The sequence below is a fragment of the Vespa velutina genome, chromosome 16 (assembly GCF_912470025.1).
Source record: "Vespa velutina chromosome 16, iVesVel2.1, whole genome shotgun sequence".
Lineage (NCBI taxonomy): Eukaryota > Metazoa > Arthropoda > Insecta > Hymenoptera > Vespidae > Vespa > Vespa velutina.
The window spans coordinates 4,789,884-4,809,038 of record NC_062203.1 but is presented as its reverse complement, the minus strand read 5'-3'; the positions used below and the strand labels follow the sequence as shown (position 1 = coordinate 4,809,038).

Genomic DNA, 19,155 nt, shown 5'->3' with positions numbered 1-19,155 from the left:
TCGTAAAAATGGAATGACAGGATCCTTTTCCTTCTGCTTTAACGCAACAACACGCAGGCACGTTTAAGTACTTACGTTGTTACGTGTCTACGTAGATACGCGGATAATAAGTTATTTCTTATGTAAGTCCGTACAGCCACGTGTAGATGGATACTTTATAGGATTAGTCCGTTCCTCGTTTTTTATCAACACTCGGTATCAACGCTCAGGGCGAACATCGAACGAAACGATCTTTTTCGAATCATCCATGTTGTTTTCGAGAACGACGACTAAAAGGAACGATCGAATCAATTCTCCTTTCTTTTTCATTTTTTCTTCCCGCCCCCGTCCCCCTCCCGCTCTCTTTGGCTATCACAGCATAGACGGATAGATGGAAAAGTTCAAAGGGTACGTTTAAAGGCTTCCGTGTCGATTTGCTACTAACAAAAGTAAATTGCTACGAGATTAGGTATCTGACTGGTTGGACTGGGAAGGGTGAAACTCGAACCGCCATCGGACGAGAACGGCCGAGCAATAAAACTTGAAGGAATGTTGCCAAGGCGCGTTTCGTCGAAGCCCTTGTTGCACCTTTATCGTCAAGGACGAGAGCGTATCGTACCTTCGAACCTTCAACGACGCGAGCCTCGAACATAACCAACGAAGAAAAGGAAAAGCGTCGAGAGAAAAGAAAGATACTCACGTATTTGGCAAAAGTGTCACCGACGTGTAACGACGTTACGCACAGGAAAATCACCAACGACCTGAAAATTAATGAGATTTAGTATTCGTTGAGTCAATCAAAGGATTTATTCGCCGCAATATCAGCTGTTAAATTGCATTAAAACCTCACTCCCTTCCCCGCGTATAAGAACGTTAAGTATAATACGCAGGGAAATGATGAAAATCGTTTCAACGTTGATCTTCAAATACGCCTTGGATTACTAAATTACATTTCACGAGTTAATATACATGATCGAAGGGATAACGGGCATCTCTTTCTCGCTTTGCGAAACATTGACCCAGACTCCAGATATTCGTATCAACGATGTTGCTCCTTATGGCGAGACAAGTTTCACTTGCAAAGTGGTTCCGCAACTCGTTACGTCAGCGTGGGTAGACAGTTACGCGTTACGTGCCGCGTTACGTCGAAGGAACGCGTTGGCTTTTACACCGACGAAAGCGAAACTTCAATGTCCAATGCCATGCACCCATATTTCCGTCTAGAGAAAAGGAAGAATTTGAGTGGGTCGTCGAACTTCGAGCGACGAGTCGAAATTCGGCCACGACATAGAGAATACCGTGTGATCCTTAATCGTTTTCAAAGTTCAAGTTCTAGGAGTCATTAGGTTCGCGTTAATCGGTCTAAAGCCCTTCCCACAAAATGTTTGGCTCGTCAAAGGAGATTTGGAACCGCATGAATATGTAAATCATTCTTGGACGAACTGGCCCCGCATCTAGAGCGGTCCCTAACGAGGAACCCCCACGATCCCGTTCGTTAAAAGGAAACGGGTTCTTTAAACTTCTGATTGGACAGGACGAGCTTGACGTTCGGAGCCCAGATCTGAACGTCCAATTACAGGAGCCGAGCATTCGCGAACGAGGACGTGTAAGCTCCTCGTGCCATTGTAAGACTAGTCGACGAAATTTATTACAAGAATATTTCACGTCGTTTTTTCGAGGGAATCAAACAACGATCGAAAAAAGATTTTCATCGGCGCAAAGCCATGCAAATGGTCGTCGATTTGAGGAAGACGACCGTAAGACAGAGAGAGAGAGAGAGAGAGAGAGAGAGAGAGAGAGAGAGTTAGCTCTGCATTTCGCAACGTTGCTAATTCGTTAGACATAAATATTCATGAATCAATTAACATCCCTTCAAAGGGATGTACCTCCTCGGTTCGATCAATCGATTTCCATTACTCTCGGTTAATTATCTATTAAACGCCGAGTAGTAGTCAACCCTTTCTCTTCGAAGATTTTTCCTTCCAAAAATATGTCCTTCTCGATCAAAAATCGTACTGTCCTCGTTCTTGGCAAAAAAGAATCCGTCGAAAGGTAAAAAAAAGAAAGAAGAAAAAGAAAAGAAGAAAAAAAATGTTCTACGCGAGATCACGCACGATTTTTCGCGGATAGTAACGCGATGGTTATGAAACTCGAGCCACGAATATTATCGGATTATGTTCGATACCAGCAGGAATTCGAGTTCGTGCATCAACTTCCCAACGTGCACCTCCCATCCGATGTACCCATGTCCGCAGAATAGATAGCCGTACCATGTCCCCGTAATTACGATCGTTTCAAAAATAAATGGCCAGGCTTAAATCATTATCGAATATCGACGGGAGAATCCTTTATCAGGGATTGTTCTCCCATATAGTATCGTCCTTCGACGATAATGAAAATTCGCTTTTACGAGGAGTAGTCTCATCTAGTTTTCCTCTTTCCCGTATAAAAGATCAAGAATTCGTTCGATTCACCGAGGGAACATATCTCGTATGCCTTGACCCGACCAACGAACACAGCATTGCACTCTGATCGAACGTTTCTACGTCCTACCAGCTACCTAGGTTGTGATTTCCTGTTGAGGCTCGCACATTCATACGTATACGTATACGTATTGGACCGTGTTGGACGATGTCGACGGTCGTTCGTTGAAAAATTTCCCCCTTCGTTTTTCCTCGGTTGGCTCGTGCCCTTTCCCTTTCTTTTTTGAGATCGAACAGATTGCGAGCGTACGAGAGCTCGCGCACCCTTAACGAGGATAATAATCCGTTCGCGAGCCGAACCGTATAATTTTGGCGAATGCACGCGCGAGAAATCGATCGCGTTTTCTTTCTTCCTTCTTAACTCCGAGATTATCTGAAATTACTCTATGCCGAAGAAGGCTCTCGCGGGAAGGCGCGTGCGATGTTTTTCGATTCGTCGTGGGTCGTCTCTTAAACCGCGTCAACAACCTATTATCTTTTATATCTTTTCTACCTCCCGGACGAATTTACGGAAGAATATCCGCGCGATTTACACAAATTCGTCTACGAATTTCTCCGGATTTCGATTTAACGTCGGCCTGCTCGGTTCTACCAATTTAGTCGGCTAACCGCAGAGATTTCTTTTAAATGGTGCTCGAGATTCGTTAAAGTCCTTTGAAAATGAACGAATGAGCGCACTCGTCGTCGTTCACGGGATCAAAAAAAAAGGAGGTCAAGACGCACGCCGCATGGTTATTCGCGTGTTTAAAAAAAAATGCCAAGCACTTAATGCGTACACGGTACTGTTCTATTTGAATTTGCCTTTAAAGCGATACGCTTTTAATCTCCCAACAGAAACCCTTCCGTTTTCCTTATCGAACATGGCGAATGATTTCAATGCTGAAGGGCCTTTCGATAAGTTTGGCAAAATTTCGTTGGAGTGATTGCGACCTCGAGATGAAGACGTTCACCGCGTATCCTTATTAACTTCTCACGTTTCGTTATCGCTTATAACACGTTTATAGAATTCGGTATCCAATTACTCGATTCGGATAACTGTCTTAAAGATTACCACCATCGTATTCGACGTCGAAAAGGAGCGTAAACCTCGACATTAGCTGGTTATCCGAAAGAGCATCTAGCCAGATCGATTCCTGGGAATGTGCCAAGCCCTATGACCGACCGAGCCACCGAAAGAAAGAAAGAGAGAGAGAGCTTCATAATGCCTCTCGCAAAACCGGCCTCTTTCGGCAGCCACTCTTTATGCACCGAAATCAAAACGTCGTTTTGCATTTGCCAAGAGCGCGAGCGTCCCCCGCTATTAACGTAAGTACCGTTAAAAGTGCATTCCCGATATGATCGACGTTTCGTCGAGCACGAGGACGATGCTTTTAAAATTTCTCCCTCCTGGAGAGATCCTTGGCCGTTCTTTCGACCTCGACGGTGACGATTGTGTAGCATCGAACGAAACAAAATGTGGAGAGATAGAGAGAGAGAGAGAGAGAGAGAATACTATAATTTTCACGGTTCAAGAAACCGGCTGGTGTGGCACGCCGATTCAAAGTTCATCGGGCGTTTGAGAAAAGCACCGGATGAGTTACTGAACTCGGCGCAAGCCCTTTCTCTAGGATGCGATTAATCATTCGCCACGGAAAGCACCTAACCAATTTCCTAATGATCCCAACGAATTACATTTTGGTCCTCCTATTAAAGAAACGTAGGGGAAAAATAAGAAAGATTTTTTATAAATGAAATAACTAGAAACACGAACCAATTATGCAAAGATGCGCGTTATCATTCGTGATACGTATCAGCGATGAGGCGGCAGAGAGAGAGAGAGAGAGGGAAATGAATGAAGAATGTTGAAGACCGCTAGGGAAGTCCTCTCTCTTTGCAAAACCAGACAAAGGAACCGATTGCGAAGCTCGACGTTTTCACGAAAGCAGACCAAGCGGAGGAGAACTTCTCCCGCTTCTTCTCTACCACCCTTTACCCCTTCTTCTCTTGTTTGCGCGCGCGTCTACTCTCTCTCTCTCTCCCCCCCCTCCCTTTTTTTCTCTCCTTTCCCTCTGTCTTTCTTTCCGGCAGCTCCATTCAATCCTACTCCGGCTGATGAAACCTTCCATTTTCACCCATCCATCCTTATTCCTTGGGTCTCTTTGAAATACCAGCGAAGGCACGTTCTTTTTGTCTCTTGCACATGCACAGACACATACACACACACACACACACAGGCAAGAAAACTTTTATGCCTAAGGTCTGCCGCAGATAAGTTGGCGTCTCTCTCTCTCTCTCTCTCTCTCTCTCTCTCTCTTCCTCCTTTTCTACGGCCAAGACTAATAGCTGTCGCTTGAGTGGCCGATTTTCGACCACAAAACACTGGATCACTTTTGGACACTATATATTCTTAAAAGTTATCAATTGACAAGACGAGAAAATCTATCATAACGTTTGGCTCGAATTTTGAAATGTCGATAACTTTGCGTTTCGATATTAAAGATCCTTGTTATGCATATATACATAGAAACGAAGAGTCCATGTTGGAAACAATGCCGAGATTATAGTGAAAAAAGTGAGCGAATGGTCGGCGAACCTTTTGTCTCTACCGCGAGCTAATTGACTGGAAGCCTGTCTAGCAGCGGGTTTACCACCGAGATTCAGTCGGCTTGCATGCCCATAGAATCTTCCCTTCGAAGGACCGCAGTCATCTAACGTTTTTTTCCTACTCTTTTTTGAATTCCTTCGCTACCGAAGGGTCCGCTCAGCCGCCTTCGTTGACTTTCATTCAGATCACGAATTTAGTGGGCTCTACTCCTCCTAAGGGAGTAACCTTAAAAGGTTTTCTAAGAAAATAGGACGATTTCTTCTAGACGCTCTTTTTCTCTTTCGATCCTTTCAAAGTGTTCTTTTCCCTAGGGAAAACAAAGGAACGATATTTTACACGATCGCGTTAGATGTGAAACGTTCAAGTATCGAATATTTTATCAATTCTGATAAAATCTCTCTCTCTCTCTCTCTCTCTCTCTCTTTCTCTTTCTCTCTCTCTTCTCATAATATTTGATTAAATGTCGGGAAAGATGGCCGACGGATGGCTCACGTAATCGGGACGACGCGAAAGCTTTCATTGGAATCTGCCGTTAGCAGTGCGTTAGCTACGATCCGGGTGGGTTTACGTCTACGACCTGTCACTAGCAATCCGACCATCTCGCGCTGCTTCGGTCATTTAGAATGGAATAAGCTTTGCAGGCTCGTTGACCCGTCGCTTTCACAGACAGTCACGAAAACGACGATACAAACGATACGACGCGATAGTTTGTCCCTTCTACTTCGCACACGGTCGGCCCTTTGGTTTAATTAAAAGCCCTCGTGATTCGTTCCTCGTTTCGACGGAATTATTGGACGAGCTTCGTTCCCGCCATTACGAAACTCCTATAAAATTATTATTCGCCCCTCTTTTTATAAAATATAATCGTATGATTATATTTATTTTCTTACATTACTCTTAATAATGACAATTTTAATGATATTTTTTATTATGAAGAAATCGGAGAAGAAACAAATAACGAAATCGTTTAGCGGAGTTCCTCGCTAAGGTGATATCTATGAAGATTGCTGGCGCGCCCAGACTCGATATTAACCGCGACCTATCCCGGATGGAACTTGCGCCATAAACAATGGGTGAAACTAAGCGTAAAATCTTAGGCGAAGACCTTAGAAAAAGCATCCTCTCTCTTTCTCTCTCTCTCTCTCTCTCTCTCTGTCTCTCTCTCTCTCTCTCTCTCTCTTTGTCTCTCTCTCTAAATTGATTTCGAACCGATACGAAAGGGGACGTTGAATTTTGCTCATTCGCCAATTGCGAATGTAGGCCAGGGGAAAAATTGGAAGGGAAAATTTTAAGGACACGTGTGCGCGCGTGTCTGCCTGAATGTAAACGCAGGCGCGAGGAAATGTGGAGGAAGAGATGTTATCGTTTTAGCATCCGGGATGTGGTGCCTATCTGAACGGAAAGATGTTGGTATCATCGCCCACGCAGCGCCAGGCGAATAAATGCTCAATAAATCCACGCTTTTTCCATTAAAACGGTTATTATTTAGGAATTTAGGAGATGTCCAAAAAGAAATAGGGAATATCGGTAGGAAGTTGTTTTAAAAATTATGACGATATAACGATAAATGGAACATAACGGAGCACTATATATAATTTCAATACTCCACAAGTTCGTTTGGTCCTTCATGATTGCGCTTCATTTAATGTAACGACGAAGAAGACGCGTTTCTTTTTTTCTTTCAGGGACGCGATCGACCACCCGCATTCAGAGTTCCTCTTTGTACGATTCTTCCTTAAGCACACTTGGCCGCGCACTGGAGGTCGAAGAATTTTTGAGGCTCGTTGGATCATAGGTTTTGTATTCGACGACGCCCTGTGTGCCGCGCGCGTGTATCTATGTACGTGTTATACGCGTATATCTATATTACGACGCACCACCGAGATCGACCGAGTGACGTAATCGTGCGAGACTCTTGTGTTTATTTTTATTTCATTATAACGTACGTGGCGCGAATACCGAAACTTCCTCGACTTCGAACTTCTTGGAACAAAAGTTCCGCTTCCTACTCCGCATTTATTATCGGTATTGGATTAGCATAATTCATTACATTATTTCTCATTAACGCTTAAGACTTTGTGCTCTATGTCGAGTCATAAGTTTCACCGTTAACGCGTACGTATAAGAGAGGGGGAGGGGAGGAGGGGCGCAAATCGGTTTCAAGTATAAATAGGAAATTCGTCGAAACGATAGCTTCGTATTCTAATGAAATTTCTCATGGGATGTCGATCGGACGACGATGGAGACGCGCGAGTACGCATACATGACCGATACAGGAACGTGACTCGATGCCGAGTGGAATGAATTATCGATTATATTCACCTCGAGAGATGATGACTGACGCGTTACACGCCCGTTATGTCACGTTCCTCGATCTTTACGATCGATGTCATCATCGATCGAGCACATGTATACTAATAACTATCTACTCCTCCCTTCGAGTTTACTTTAAAGGTCGTTATTTTCGGAACAATTTGTTGCTCGGTAAACGAACGTATTTACCTTCTATATCATACTAAAGAGCATTAATCGTGTACTAGCGAGATTAATTCCATTGGAGAAGAAGACGAGTAATCAAGAAATTGACGACATATCCTTTCGTTCGTTCGTCGAATAAGCAACCCGCAGGCTTTCTTCGACGACGAAAAAAATGACAAAAAGGAAAAAAAAAAAAAGAGAAAAAGATTATCACGGCGAGCGTATTTACCCGTCGTATTAACCGTCGACGCGCGAAAATTAGCGTCAACCAGTGCAAATAATTCCTCATAAAGGATAGCTGAGAGGGAAGTGTGAGAGAGAAGGAGAGAGAGAGAGAGAAATTGCTCGCAGCAGCTGTACGAAATTCGTACGAAAGAAAGGATTTCGCAACACGACTGATTTCGGCTCTCTCTCTCTCTCTCTCTCTCACACACATACGAGTACCTAATCGTGTTCGCAGTTCATTCGAATGGATTTTCAGGGAAATTTCTTGAGAAGGAAAAAAGACAAGTTCTTCGAAACTTACCGCTGGTAATCCAATTCAAATTCGATAAACAATTAGCGCGTGTCACTCTCGTGACACATTAGGAAAGGAGAAAGGAAATCATGCCGCATCCGGTAATCTCTTGTCACTACCGAGAACTTTTAGAACGTACGATAAGTCCGTTTATAATAGAGCCGGCGCTCTAGATAATTCCGATAGACGACGACAGCCTCGTTGCTTTAATGTTATGCTGATCGAGTGACGCTCTGCTTACTCTCGTACGAGTCGACGATCGTTTAATGCTATGCGATTTTTATATCGTATCGATGATGCCAAGTATATTCGTTCCTTCAAATTTTATCATTCTTTTCTACTCCCTTATATAATAATAATAATAATCTATACTATAGTATCTTCGTAAGTCGTGTTTACACAACAGACCCTGTCGATTACTCGAACGTAATCGCGTTAACCACGTCACCCGTTAAATGATCAAATTTTATTATCGTAACGTTTCGGCAACGACGACGTTGGAGCATCCGGCTTTTACCATGCTATTTGCGTCCGATAAATGTATTTTTAGGGTACGAGGAGGTGCCGTCTGGACGAAAAGTTTCTTAAACGCGTTAACGCGTAAGAGCTATGGAGCAGCTTGCTTAAGGGGTTGCTTCGTCGAAGAGTGTAAAAGCATCAACCTTCGCGGCCACTTTCCAAAAGAAAACCGACAAGCGTTTAAACGTAAAATTCGCTTGAAGATTCGTATTTTTTCGACTTTCCCGACGCTCTCCTTACTTTCGAATAAACGTAATTAGGAGCTTCTTTTATATATATGTGCTCAAACGTTTTTAAACGAAGGAAGATTCATTAAAATGATGAACTTGGGAAAACGAATACAAAGGTAAAGAAAAAAGTAAGAAAAAGTGAAAGAACTGAAATAGTAAGTACACGTCTCAGTTAGCGTCTTAACGGCTTCGCGTCTTTTTCGAGGACTCTTCTTTCGGCGAGTTAGCTTTCCCTTTTGTCCCTTCTCATCGACGCAAACAACAAAACTTCGAAGAATTTTCGATCGAATTCTCGATCAAATTCTCGTATCAATCTTATGCGATGACGCAATGCAATTCTCGATCGACCACGTGCATATGCTTACGCATCTCTGTTAGTACCTTCGTGAGTTTCTCTTGTTCCGTTCATTTTTTGTTTCATTTATTTTTTCTTTTTTTTCTTTTTTTTTGTTTTTTTTTTTTTTTTTTTTTTTTTTCCACTACTCGCATACCAACAACGTTCCAGACAATGCGTTCAAGAGAAGGAGGCGCCGAACGCATTAAGGCCAAAATAATTCATACACTTCGTGGTTGACCCTGTCACATATTTCACGAAGGACCAAAAAAAAGATCATGAGTCAGGCAGCATGACGAATTCTTTTCTTTCTTCGCAAATGTGTCGATCGCATTTCTAATTATGAAGCGAACAAAATTTTTATTTACAAAAAAATGTCAAGCTCATCTTTGTATATAAATTTTTAAATTCTACATAGTTCTACAACTATCTGTCTATATCGTGACTATCAAGTACTATCTGTCGTATATCGTGAGACCGAAAGTAAAATGTAAAAGCGGCCTCGGTAAGTGAACACGTACTCTCGGTTATGAAATACGTATTTTAGTGTTATCTTGTTTGACGTAGTACCGGAAAAAGCTAAGAGGCCTCAGGGGAGAAGTAGCGTACGATGCCTTCACGAAAGTATCCAGGGGGGAGTAACTTCGAATACGAAAGTGGGCCCAAAGAAGAATCCACGAGTGAGCAATGACAGGATCTTCAGGAACGTTACTATACGCGAGTGCATGTAAAGTGCGCTTTAAGAACGCCACTCCAGACCGTGGAGTCGCTCGGGGCCGTAACTGTAATAGGAACAAATGTGTATTTTGCACTTCAAGATCCCACGCGAGTACCGGACCGATGGAATTTCAGAAGGATGTCCTCCTCCTAAGGATAGATACTTATCCTAATCCAAACTTTCACGCTGAATGATCTACGATGAAGAATTTACGTAATCGTATACGTAGATACACATATAACAAACGTTTTGTAATCGATGAACGTAGAAAAGAGATTCGGAAAGGCGATGATACCGAATGGAAATATAAATTTGTCAAATTTTCGACGACGAGAAGAGAGAGGATACAATCTCTCTTTTATTCTTCTTCCTTTATTTTTCTTCTTCTTTTTCGTTTTTTCCATCGTCCTCTGTCGAGAATTTCCCCTGCGCGAGAAATATTTCTTCGAGGATTAACGAGACGATATTAAGCGCGAATCTAAAGGGAAGGGGGAGGGGGAGGGAGGGGAAAGAGAAAAGAATCGCACGAGAATTTTCTGTTTCTTTTTTTTCTTTTTTTTTTTTTTTTCGCGTTTCTTTTTGCGAGTTTAAAATTCACGGTAAATTCTTTAAGCGCGTAAGAGAGAAAAGGCGAATAATAAGAGTGCGAAAGTTCTACAAACATGTAAGCCCTGATAAAGGATGAAAAGAATGACTCTCGTGAGAGTAGTACGCGCGAGTTCGCGAAAGAAGAAAATTCTAATCCAATGGCAGAGAAACGGAAAACAGGACATTTGTAATCCCATTAATCTTCATTCATGCGAGTTCACTTTTTTCTTTCCGCGATGATGGCAAATATTGAGAAAACGGACGCGACTCGTTTGCCTCTGTCATACGAGCCGTGAGTTCCTATTGCAATTGAAGGTCGGTCAAAGCCACACTGTTGATCCGTTACACCGGAAATTCAATTTCAGATAGAACTGCTCTCTTACGTAAAACCCAATGAATGAACGAATGAACGAACGCATGGATGTGCTTTCCTCGATAACGCACATCTAGGGGATAATATTAAATACAATAGCGTACAATAAGAATGTACAAACTGTTTCCTGTTTTAGAAAAAATTGTTTTGTTTTTGACTTTTCTTTCTAGAAAAGTCAACGCGCACGTATGATCCGGTTAATTAAGCTCGAGTATAATCGCACGATCCATTCATTATCACGAATCGGAGATCTAGCGACGAAGTAGCCGTGCCAGCACGCTAGCCACGTTCTCGTATTCGAGCGAGGACGAAACGAGAGGAGAAGGAGGAAAGGACGATGGCATCTCGAGTGGTTCAGAGGATTATCTCCCTCTCTTTCTCTCTCCGGATCCTTGCGAGCGACGAGAGACGTGCCACGACTATCTTCTCCTTATTCTCTTGATCCTTGGCCGATTGTAGAGGCCCGTGGAAATTAGTCGGATTGTTTCGAACGGTGGCTCTCATCCTCTTAAGCGCAACACCGGAATCCGACTTGTCCCATATAGATATATAGGAGATATATATGTGTACACCTATACATATATAGCGTTACGTAGCCACCGTACTATGTATACGTATAATGCTTATATATCGTGTTGAGAATATACTTATGGGAGGATTATAGTCGGTAAAAAGGACGTTGCCGTTGCAGTTTACGCCGTCTACTTCTATATAATCCGATTCTTCTTTATCCAACAACGAGAAAAAGAACTATTTCAAAATCGATATTACATTAAAATTCTAAAGATCTTTAGAATCTCGTATAATTTTGGCAGTGTATACTTTGACGCTACCAGGCGTATTTCTAACTCTATAAGGAGACAAGAAGAATCAAGAATATGCGTGACGAACCGGAACGACGACGTTCAGCTGGTTCTGACTCATTTCAAGGACTACCATGAGAAGTCGAGATTGCCATAAAGTGGTAGACCGCCCTGCCTGCGGTCGTTGCTTCTTTCCTTTTCTTCCACGAACACACAAAAGACTCCAAGAGATCGTGATTCCTTCTCGATTTTAAAAGGCAAAGCAATTTTATCAATCTAAAATTTAATATTACCATTTAAATGTCAAATATGCAATACTTACGACGATTCGCCTTATGTAGAAAGAGATGAAGGAGAAAGAGTGAAAGATATATAGGTAAAAGTATCGGTGGGGAAAGCTTAACAAGCTTTCCAACGGGTTGTAATTAATTGCACGGTCGGTATTGAGATAATGGTTACTAATTAGCTCGAGCTCGAGAATACGTTGGACCGTCGTAAGAACCCTCTTCTTCTTTATCTTTTCTTTTTCTTTTTTATTTCCTTACATCAGAATTAAAGATAATAAAAAAGGTAGAACGAAGCAGAAAAGTAAAACTAGTAGAGGCTTTACGGCTCAGAGAGTATCGATGTTTGCGGAATAGATCTTCCACTTTTCGATGTTCCTCGACGATGTCACGACGTTCGAAATATCAGCGTCAGTTTTGAAATATAATCCGAATGATGCGTCAATGTCGTCGCGTCACGCGTACGAATTTATGAGAGACAAAACGTCGTCGTTAATAAACGTTTTCTAATAGAACGTCTAAACGAATTATATTACGTACAATCACGTTGGAAGACGATTTTCTACTAACTGGTTACTGGAAAATTAATAGGGAAGACTTTTTAAAAAAGGAAAGATTTCTTATCGAGCGATAAAAGAAGAAAATTTTTTTTTGAACGCGAGACCGGTCTTTAAAACGAACGTTAAATATATCCCCCGAGGTGCGTTTGTCTTTCTTCTTTCATGGCTTCTACTCTTTTTCCTCGTTCGTTCCTTCGAAAGAGAGAAGCTCAGGCAGCCCGACGAACTTATTCGATGAGGAGAAAAAGGTATACGTTATATACATATAAAAAAAAATGGGGAAAAAAGAGAGAGAAAAGAAAGAAAAGAAAAAGAAAAAGAAAAAAACAAACAAATAAAAAGGGACGGATTTTTAATTGGGACGACGTCATTTATTCGCGACGCCGTGGAGACGAGCAATTCCAGGAGCCTTTTGTCAGAGCTCTCCCCTGTAGATCCGGCCCAGTGCCCGTCTCGAGAAAAGGTCTCCGCGATAAATGCCGCTTCGACTCGATCTTCAAACAATACTAACGCCGGCGTCGACGTCCAAAGATAAGCTTTACCGTTGGATCGCACTGCTCGTAACGATTGTGAGACAAATTTTATCAACGATTAAGTTCCCGCGCGTCGGAATAATTAAGTTTCTGTTTTTTTCTTTTCTCCTCTTTTTTTTCTCCTCTCCTTCCAATTCGACATCCGTCTTCGACGTTTTGCGTCGATAAACCTTATTACGCAAAATAAAGAATAAAAAGTTGGAGAGGAAATAGGTTGTTGCGAACGACGGCTTCAAACGCGTGTCTCTCCTGACGAAATGGCAATGGGCTTTGATTAAAGCGTAACGTACTGTTCGCCTTCGGCGTTCTTAAGATCGATCGTTTCGTAATCGATAAGAGAAAAACCTAACGCGTTCTCAAATATCGCAGTAGATATATCGAATAAATAAAAAGGACAGTTATTTACCGAGGCCTCGGGGACACGAGCGCACGAGGAGATATACGATTAAAAAGATCCATCGACCTTTACACACAGAGATCCGATGAGTGAGAAAAAGTTCGTACGAGTCGTAAATCACTATGAGAGTAGAGAAGAGAGGTAAAATAGAGTTCGAGGAGAGAGTGCATTGGCAGGAAGCAGAAGTTGGAAAGCAACGAGACGTTGGTATGAGCGCCGTACTGTCTGCATCGACGAGACTGCAAGGCGGCGTGGAACAGCTCGCGACGCACTTGTTGCAACGATGCAGCCAAGCTGATCCGTGCCAACGTTAAGTGCGCGTGATTCATACTCCCTCGACTTGTATTCTCCGATCCTCTAAGAACGTACATATACATATACATATATATATATATATATATATGTTATATATATATATATACGTTGGGTACGTAGAGAGCGTATAAGAGAACGTTACCAAGCCGTAGTAGCATAGATCGTCCTACTCGGAGAATAATTCTCGAATATTCGAGATAACTCTCGTTCCACCAATTCCATGAGTATCACGGCTTCTTCGTTCCTCGATCTCGATCGAGCGTGAGCGAGCGTTACGCGTTTTCTAATTAATTCCTTCCTCGCCTTTTTTCATTAGATATTAATTACGTGCAAGTACGAACGTAGAAGGTCGGTACGAAACGAAGGACGATCCGATTTTTTTTTTCTAAGTTATTCTACAGCTAAAGAAAGTGGGTCATAGTAAAAGCGTCACGTTACATCGACGTTCCCATGACGTCCTATACAAAATCCTTCGGCCTTCTCGTTAATGCGTCTCCCTTACGCCCTTACGAACCTGACTTGACGATAAATTAACTTGGCTGGCTGGTAAACTCGGTAGCTAGAGAAGTACCGGCAACATTATCGCGGCTACCAGATGGGATCCTCGGATGGAAGGCAGGTGTTTTCGGCAAATAGGGCGATCGAGAAGAAGCTAGTGTTGCTCTCTTTTATCGTTTAAAAATTAAATCTTCTTTACGGTACGCTTGACGCGTGGGCTAACGAATGGAAAAGAAAAAGAAAAAAAGAAGACGCAAAAAAAAAAGAAAAAAGGAAGAAAGAAAAAAGATTAATAAACTCGTCCCAGTTATTTTCATAAACGATTTCGACTCGCGTTGCGGATCTCGATCGCCCGCTGAGAAAGACGGCCGCGTCTCGTAAAATAACTCTTCGAGTTCGATGACTCTCTCTCTCTTTCTCTCTCTCTCTCACTCTCTCTCTTTCTCTCTCTCTCTTTCTCTCTCTCTGCTCGTACTTAAGCTCGCGTGGACTTCGTTTAAAAGGTACGCACATCGTAACGCATCGTTTATGCCAGCTAGTTTACGAGCTTTCTGCGAATATCGCATAGCGGGCACGTTAGTCGTAAGATGTAAAAGCCGAACGATGTTTCGAGTTACATTGAAAACTCTTCATCCCCGTCGATATACACGATATTACGTTGGCGTATCGATACTCTGGTTAATTCAAGATTTCATTACCTACACCGCGACTATTTTCATTGATTAAATTGGAACATCGAGATAAGCGTAATATATGCCAGAGAATTTCATTTGCTATCCCATTACTTGTATTATTTGTTAAAATCTTTCCACTTTCAACGGTGACACACTTTATTGGGTCACCTTTTTCTTTATTTCTTCTTTTTTTTTTTTCATTCTACCTTCTTCGTTTTCTCTCTACGTCCGCAAAAGGACTTTCTCTAATCCTTTGAATTACAAGAAACCTGCTCGTTTAAGCGAACGCCATTTCCCAATTACTTCGACCCATTGAATTCGATAAGATAGGCCCTGTCCAGAATTCATGCGCGAACGCTTCCGGGAAATCTATATTCGGAACAAGTTTAGAACAAATAAAATCGAATTAGCTTAGCAATAAACCTCTTTCGCCCGGCCACTTTACTCTCCGCAAGTTCATACAAGCGGAGTCGAGCTGTTAAATACAATACTTGAGAATGTCACTAAACAAATCTATAATCTATTGTTTGGAAAACTCTGCATAAAAATGACGTGGCTAAAACAATAGACACGATTAAATTGTCATAAAAAGTACGACGAGTTTTTACGTATATACCTATGATTTGTACTTTAATCAGTCCAAAGTTAAGGTACGCCCACGAGAAATGATTAAATCCCGGCAACGAGTTACGATCGCGCGCATTGTCGGCAGCTGCCGCTGCTACTGCTAACGAGATACCGACGACGTAAATTCTCCTTTACTCTCGAACGTTTCTGGGATCGTAGGAAAGATCGATGAACTCGTGCGGTTTCCAAAATCCCACCAACCGGAATAGAAATGGCGCTCGCTCATCATCCACGGTCTCTCGCCTAACAGTTTCGTCGACATATAGGCGGAGAAGTCCAGCAGTGGTAACGAGATGTGACATCCGTACTAGCAACGTGAGCTGCATTAGCGCCATTCTACGTTTCCGATTAGTACATCTAACGTCCATCTATGTACGTACGTATTTACAAAGATAGACGTCTATATCATAGATATTATATACGATATATCTCTTGGCTCATTATCGCTCACTTTCTTTCATCGATCGCCTCACCGTGTGTATACGCTCCGTAAAAGGAGTACGCGAACTTTGGGAACGTCGAAAGAAATCGAGCTCGTAAAAAGGCAGCAAACTGATTTCGAAAGAAGGGGAGGACGTGAATTTTGAAATATCTCATGTAACTGGTTGCGCAACAATTGAAGGTCTCTACCATATTACTCTGCCGTATGATGAGAAGGAGAGAGAGAGAGAGAGAGAGAGAAGTAACAAACGCAATATAAAATCATTTCGTTCGAAGCTTTGTTTTCGAGAAAATTGCTTCCATGTATTCGCTCGGTTACGCGTGTTCTCATTATTCGCCAATTTTATTTTCGCGCGAAAACAAAGCATCGAGCGACAACGCTTTGTCCTACATTTTTTACTTATATCCTTTTTTTTTTCATACCGTTTACATAGAATCACTAAACTCGCCGACTATAGAATGATTTTTGAAAGGGGAAAAGTATATATTCCGTATCGGCAGAATAATTAAGCTTGACGAGTTGAAGTTAGAAAAATTATTCGAATATCCTACCGGCGATTCAGTCGAAGGTACGTATCTCAGGGCAAAGGGTGTCGCACGATGAGGATAACGAGTTGCAACTATCAATCGTAGTAAGAACGACAACGCTATTTTTCTTATCTTATCTAAGAGAAAACGAGAAGAGAGGAGAAAATAATAAGAGGAAGTTTCGTAATAAATCGATCCCCGACACCAAAGTTCCTTTATATATCTGGGGAACCTCGAAGAAAGGGATATCGACGGAAGAGGAAAAGAGAAAGAGAAAGAAATAGGGAGAGAAAGAGAGATAGAGGAAAGTCGTACTTTTTGTGAAAATAAATTTGAGAGAGTCGAAAGGAACCAACGGATCCTGAATCTTCGTACCACGAGCGATTAGACGTGCCAACTAAAGACAAACGTTTCGTGGAACGTCTAAGGAAAATAATCGAGTCCTGCTTCTTTGCAACCATCCGATATTCCTCGTACTTTAACATGGATCCGGTACGTATTTTAAGCATTGAAAAAATAAACGAGGTCTATCTTGCTAATCGTAACATAGGTCGGGTGTTGTAATTCACGGATCATCGATTTAATTTTAGAGAGAAAGAGAGAAAGAGAGACGAAAATAGAGATACTGCAGGAGCAGGCGGGTGGAGGGCTAGAGAGAGGTAGAGAGAGAGAGAGAGAGAGAGAGAGAGAGAGAGAGAGAGAGAGAGAGAGAGAGAGAGAGAGCAATGCTTTCTAATTATGACAGAAATATTATTGTTTTAATGCTTGGTACTAAATCTAAAATCGGATTATAGACTCATATCGAACGTATTCCAATGTAATCGGAACCCATAGAATATGCAATAGCGTAACATATTTCAATGAAATTTTCGTATATAATAGAAGTGTAACTTGGCGAGAGTAAGCTCTTCCCTATATACATATACATATATATATATATATACATATATATATATGTATATGGAGCACCGGTAGAACGGCAATTCGTGGCTTTGTACTTTCGGGCGGTTCCTCCTGGCCTGGTCAGAGATAAATGGATCACGGGTACGTTGCCTCGTTCGCGCAGTTTGCCGAACAACGACCGTCAGGAACAGCCCCTACGAATCGAGATATAAGAACCGAGTCACCCGATTTCAACTTCTCTTGAACTCTCATGTGTATTCTTGAAAATAAATCGACCTACGTCGCGAGAAAATATTACGATTCGATCGTCCGTGTCTTTTCTTCTTTCTTTTTTATTTTTGTTTTTCAAACACTCGATACGAAAGATAAATGTTGATAATTAAATAAACTTGACAAAATTATATTAGTTTATTTTGACAAAGACTTTTCTTCTCCGTCCAGAATATAAAACTAATTTTCGTGCGCTTCCTTTGTCCGGTCGAACATGAACATATGGACTCCACAAGGACTTCTTGGAAGATCGGCGCAAAATACATCGTTTTAGAACACCAAGGAGGCCTCGATTACGCTCCCAGCATCGTTAAAGAGAGTCGGCACCTTCTCTTTGTAGGGAAGTATTTGTCGTTTCCATTAGTGCGTACACTTTCGTGTGCGTACACTAGCGGACTTTGACGTAGACGTGTTGTACGTCATACGAGTTTACTCAAAAATTTCGATCCTGTTCGATACGTCACTCGTTCGATTTGTATTACGAGTTTCGGCTGTTGTACGATTTTAATATTCGATAAGTTAATTCAAATTCCAAAATATTACGTTTCTATTGCGCGTGCCGGACGATTATTATCGCGAGGGTTTAATGTAATTTATACACGCTCGGTAATTACATGAATATTTTTTCAATCGCGAGCGTATCAATTAAGTTCTTAATACGATCGATAATCTCGAGAGAGACCCGTTTCGCTACAACCACTTTGATTTTTCTAGTCCGCCTGGGTAGATTATGTAATAATATACACACATGTATATATATATATATATATACACATATATATATATATATATATATATCGAGATAAACACGACCGGAATTCGTTTAAAAGCTAAGAGAATAATTTACATAGTACGGCCAACAAAGATTATGCAAAGGACAAACATTGTTCGCGCGAGCCTGTAAATCTATTAGCCGTATAAGTGAGGACGAAAAAAGAAAAAAAGAAAAAATACGATGGCAATTAGCGGTCGAACGAACTCTCGGACTTATTTAACGGGCGAAGCGGAGAACGATTAGTTTGGTCCTCTGCCAAAACACTAATCACTCTTTCGTTTCGCTGACAAAAGTTTCTTGGACAGTAATCGCGATAGAGTTTTTCGTTGTGGCGAATCGAATCAATAAGTTTTCTTTAAAACTATGTCGATTCGTTCTTTTATATATATATATATATATATATATATATCTATATAAGATTTAATAAAAGAGATATCAAGTTTTTAGACAATGTGGCATTTTATGAAATGAATCACATCGAACAGAAAATAATTTATAGATACCCAGAAACGCTTATCTACGTTCGAATAACCATGCGCACAAGAGAAAGAGAAGCATAGTTTGAAAACTATCTGGAGAATATCACGCGTCGTTCCGACGTAAATTCCAGTATACATACTTTTCAGATTTTATTGGAGTAGCCGGTTCACGCGTTTCCAATTATTTTTATTTTACTGTTTTTAATTATTCCATCTACCGATATCGCGTCATAAACGAGGAACGAAAAGAGAAACTTGTTTTTCC

At 41.5% G+C, this 19,155-nt stretch overlaps 1 protein-coding gene across 9 annotated transcripts in view; it reads right to left on the bottom strand.

The window, feature by feature from the left end:
• Window positions 1-19,155, bottom strand: part of LOC124954959 (papilin) — a 53,555-nt gene that overhangs the window by 21,629 nt on the left and 12,771 nt on the right. For 7 of the 9 annotated variants that reach the window (XM_047508661.1, XM_047508668.1, XM_047508660.1 and 4 more), the window contains exon 2: window positions 680-740. The exons of 1 other annotated variant lie outside the window; for it this stretch is intronic. In XM_047508661.1, the coding sequence (XP_047364617.1) occupies window positions 680-740 (61 nt within the window). Of the gene's footprint in view, window positions 1-679; window positions 741-19,155 lie in introns of those variants that run through there. One more of the 9 variants, XM_047508666.1, reaches the window with a different exon arrangement.